The following is a 4,742-nucleotide window of genomic DNA, read 5'->3' as shown; positions in this document are numbered from 1 at the left end:
GAAGTCTTTTCAAGAAAGCCTAGAACACCTGAATCTTGAGTAGTGGCTCTTCGGCTAAAGCTGCCGGCGACCCGACTAGTGGAAATTGAAGGTTTTTTCTTATGTCAGGTGGGGAACCTCTCTATGTAAGGCATCTTTGGTCAGGTGGGGAACCTCTCTACATGATGTTTTCTTATGTAAGGCATGAAGGTAACCACCTTATACACTAGTATTTATCCCCACCGCACTTATCGCATTATTGACCGCGGCTAGCGCATTCCTCATCTTCGGCCTCTTATGCACATACCGGGCCAGGCTCCACGCTCCTTCAGAGAGGAACCAAGATTTTACCAAGGACAACTCCTCGATCTTTTTCTTCAAATTAGCACTCTCCAAGTGCATCCTAGACAACTCCTCCGCATGACCCTTTCTTACATTCTCTAGCTCCGTCTTCAAATGAGCCTCCCTTGTGTGCTGTAATTCCCTCTCAATAAAAACAGGCAGGGTCCCCAAAACTAAAAAAATATAGCATTTTTGACAAATATAAACATATATATTTTCCTTGGAATTATTAGAAAATATGTTATTTTTGGAAAAATATATATTTTCTTGAGTAAACTTGAAATACATTATTTTTGGATAAAAATAAGTTTATATATATTTTCTAAAGTTAGACTTGACAATATATTATTTTGGAACTACAAATATTTTGCCAAGAGAATAATTATAAATAATTTTTCTAAATAATATTCTCTAATATATATATATATATATATATATATATATATATATATATATATATTTGAAATATATATGTTGGTGGATTTATATTAGAAATAATATACCGGAATGATAAATATGGGATTAAGTATGAGGATACTTAATAAATACAATAAGGATATGTATTCTCGTATGTGTAAATACACACCGGAATACGACACCAATACATGGTAAGATATACAAATACAAGAATACGAATACACATGTAAGATACCACCATCCTTGGGAAGGAAATACAAGTACCAGTACTTGGGAAGTATTAAGTTAATATATATTGTTTAAACAATTATTCCAAAATGTAATAAATATAATTTAAGTTAAAATATTAATTATTTTGACAATAATTACATAACTTGGAATAATACCAAGGGCATGGAAGAAACATAACTCAAAGACACTAACAGTAAACCAAGGCACGGCTCGTTCGTCTGATAAACATTAGTACGTTGTAGGTAGTCGTGTTCACCGAAGGAGCTTTGAGTTACTGTGACCCGAAGACGCAAGACTGTGAGTTTCATGTCCCACTTTTCTTTTAACTGTTTTCAGAATTATAACTTCGGGGGTGAAATACATGTTACGACTGTTTACAAACGTTTTATACACGGTATGGTTAGCTAAGGAAGGGTACTACTTGATCATGTGAGTGGTGGGTACAACACTAAAGGCCATTAATCCTCGTTGTAGGACCGAGGGACATGTGTGATAGATCTATTTGTGTGTAGAGAGCCCACACCCATGCCGACCAAGGTGGCCCATTTGGTGACTATGTCTTACTCCCGGAGACAAATCTGCTAGGTTTGAGTTTTCCTGCATCACTTCACACATATCAATGGCCTTGCAAACCATTGGTGATCTGTTTTCCTTGTGGCTTTCATACCAGGATTTACATACATACATACTTTCAAAGGTTTACTCATACACACAAACAAACACATGAACTCGCTCAACTTTTGTTGATGTTTTCAAACTACATGTATTTCAGGGAATTAGTAAGTGGATCTGGCGGGCGTTGGAAGTTTTATGTTGCGTTATGAATAAAGATGTCATCCATGGTCCTTCGGTTTGGTCAGTGTGTCTTATTCCTGGACGAGACACGACTTCCAAACCTTGGTTTAATTTATATCTTTTGATGAGTCCTTAGTGAACTCATAAACAATTCGTATGGTTTGTAAACTTGAATTTGGAGTCTATGTTTTAAAACAATGTCGCTATGTTTAAACTTATTTAATGGATGACCAATCTATGGTTTTTATCATATAGTTGTTGTTATGATTGAATGCAATGATATTAAGAAAGTCACACCATTATCACGCTTCCGCAAAAGTCAGGGTGTGACAGCTTGGTATCAGAGCTTCGATTGTAGAGAACTAGGATTCCTTCTCGAGTCTAGACTACAATCATTATGGCTCTCACGAAAATGTTTTCACAACATACTTTCATTGCATACACAAAACGCCCAGATCCAGGAAACAAACATTTTTACAAACAAAAGGCATGAAACACATTTCAAGGGCTATGTTTATGGTTCAGTCTGAGAGACTGGGTAGTTCAGTTTGAGAAACTAGGAGGTTTAGTCTGAGGGACTAGGAAGTTCAGTCTGAGAGGCTGGGTGGGAAAGTCTGGGAAAACTAGGATGGATACGTGAATACATTGTTATTAATTACATGCTTATTGATGATTGTTGATATATGTGCATATGTTGTGATTGTTTTGTTACAGACACTATGTCTTCATCTGAGAGTGGACTGTCTGATATTGTCGACCCCATGGCCATTGTTTCTGACGATGAGAATATCCCAGAGCCGGAGATCTTTACCTCCGACACCGAGAGTGACCCGGAGATGATGTCAGATGACGATGATGATTTCCAGCCATTTGTGCTGCCTGACTTTGGCAATGATGTACCGCATGCTGATGGTTTCCCCGACGAGGATCCCTTTTTTATTCCTATTCCTGACCAGGGCCATCTCATCCGCGGACATCCCGATGGTGAGCACGTCGTGGCTCCGATCATCACCCCGTTGCCTCTTGCGGCCTTTCCTCTCAAGGATTTGCCTTTTGATGACTTGTCTGATGATGATGTCGATCCTTTCATTGATGGTCCCCCTAATGATGCCCAGGGTGATGGAGTTTTAGCTGATGATGTCATTGTTGTTCCACTCGTAGAGATTCCTATCATTGAGGTTTTCTCTGATCATTCTATTCCAGATTCTTTCGAGTTTGTGTCATCCACCGCCTTACATGCAGTGGGACTGTGACGTTACGCCCCTGATACTGATGACGACACAGCCATGTCGGCTGAACCGATTCCCCCACATGACGTTGAGCCTGGACATGAGATTGACTTTGCTCCCGACGATCAGCATGTTGATGCACCCGCTGGTCCTGAGCCGATACCTGCTCCTGAGCCGATGCCAGCTCCTAAGCCTTTGCCTGGTCTTGATCCGGTACCACTTGGCACACCTGGTGTTGCACCGCTCATACCAGACCCAATTCCTGCACCCGTTGACACTGCTACTTTTGCCGGTCAGATAGACCCCCGATACGCTTTCACCAGCAATGGGTGGATAGATGATGATGATGATGACGTACCCCCTTTTGTTGAGCCCGTTACTCCCCCTCATGCACCTGCACCTGTTGATGTTGCCCCTTTTCACCCGATTGTGTCCGATGTTCACCGCACCGACCTACCTTTCACTTTCTTGCAAGACATTCCCGCACCCCGTCCAGGGGAAGGCCCGTCTAGCCAACAGCGTAGCCATGTTCCACATGTGTCAGCAGCTTTTCCTCACATGTCTCAGTATACACCTACTGCTCATTTTACTTCTTCACCACCAGGCGAGCCACTAATATGGTTTCCGCCGAACACTATGCCAGTTTCTGATCCCTACCATCCCTCCCACTTTATTGGTTACACGAGGGATGAGTTACTCTTGTCATTGCAGCTTCAGCAGGAGATCCTGTGTCGTCGAGTTATGGAGCTTGAGAGGACTCCACGTCCTCCACCTTGTTTATGTCCGTCACCTTTTGCGACTCCACCTACTCCTCTTTTTCCTTATCCATATTTCGATGTTCGATTTCTCACTATGGAGCAGCAGATTAGTTACCTGTTACGTCATGTTTATGATCTTGAGGAGAAGCTCACACATGTGCGCAGCTTGGTTTTTGTTCCTCCACCTCCTCCTCCACCGCCATCAGCATAGCCGGTTTATGGTTTTATTTAGGTAGCTTGCTTTTGATGAGAGTGTCGCTATTGAGCCTAGCTTGCAAATCCTTTTGGTGACTGCTTTTTTTGTATATGACTGTTGTAGACTGATAGATATTTTGGACAAGGGTGGTGTGACCCTGTAGTCCCTTTTGATGTGATACGATACATTTGTAGAACATGTAACTGTATTTGTGGTCGATGATTTATGAAAGCTCAATCGCAACGTTCTCATTATATACATTGTTGAATTATACATTGGTAATATCAATGTGATATTATATGCTTACTTGCGTTGATAAATGCCATTACACGCACTACATACTTATTATATGCATAAGACCTGACCTATACGATCTTCTTTAGAAGATGCCTCCTCGAAGAAACAACCAGTTGCCCACAACAGAGGCTGAACTACAAGAACGGATTTCACAAGCAATAGCACAGCACGAGGCCTTGCGCTCTGAACATAGCGGATGTACCTCAGGAAATAACCCACCTCATGGCTGTACCTACAAGCAGTTCCTTGACTGCAAGCCTCTGAATTTCCACGGCACTGGAGGTGCTGTAGCTTTCGTTAGACGGGTTGAGAAAACTGATTTTGTGCTAAGAATGAGAAAGTGTGCGCCGGAGCACCAGGTCACCTAAATTTCTAGACTTTTCTTAGACGAAGCTCTATCATGGTGGAACCTCCAAGTTCAGTCTCTTGGAGAAGAGACTGTGTATGCTATGCCTTGGGACGAGATGAAAGAACTCATGCGCAAGAAGTACTGTTCAA

The 4,742-nt window shown here is 41.7% G+C and overlaps 1 protein-coding gene across 1 annotated transcript; it reads left to right on the top strand.

The window, feature by feature from the left end:
* The first annotated feature begins 3,050 nt into the window (after nucleotides 1–3,050).
* On the top strand, nucleotides 3,051–3,962 carry LOC110907391 (leucine-rich repeat extensin-like protein 5). Its single transcript, XM_022152403.1, has one exon. It carries the CDS (start codon nucleotides 3,051–3,053, stop codon nucleotides 3,960–3,962), a length of 912 nt encoding a protein of 303 aa, XP_022008095.1.
* The last annotated feature ends 780 nt before the right edge of the window (nucleotides 3,963–4,742 follow it).

The sequence above is a fragment of the Helianthus annuus genome, chromosome 17 (genome assembly GCF_002127325.2).
Source record: "Helianthus annuus cultivar XRQ/B chromosome 17, HanXRQr2.0-SUNRISE, whole genome shotgun sequence".
Lineage (NCBI taxonomy): Eukaryota > Viridiplantae > Streptophyta > Magnoliopsida > Asterales > Asteraceae > Helianthus > Helianthus annuus.
The sequence above is the reverse complement of the archived record's forward strand: the minus strand, read 5'-3'. Positions and strand labels throughout refer to the sequence as shown.

Excerpts from the sequence above, each read along its gene's own strand:
- LOC110907391 (XM_022152403.1), top strand. The coding sequence starts at position 3,051 with ATGTCGGCTGAACCGATTCCCCCACATGACGTTGAGCCTGGACATGAG.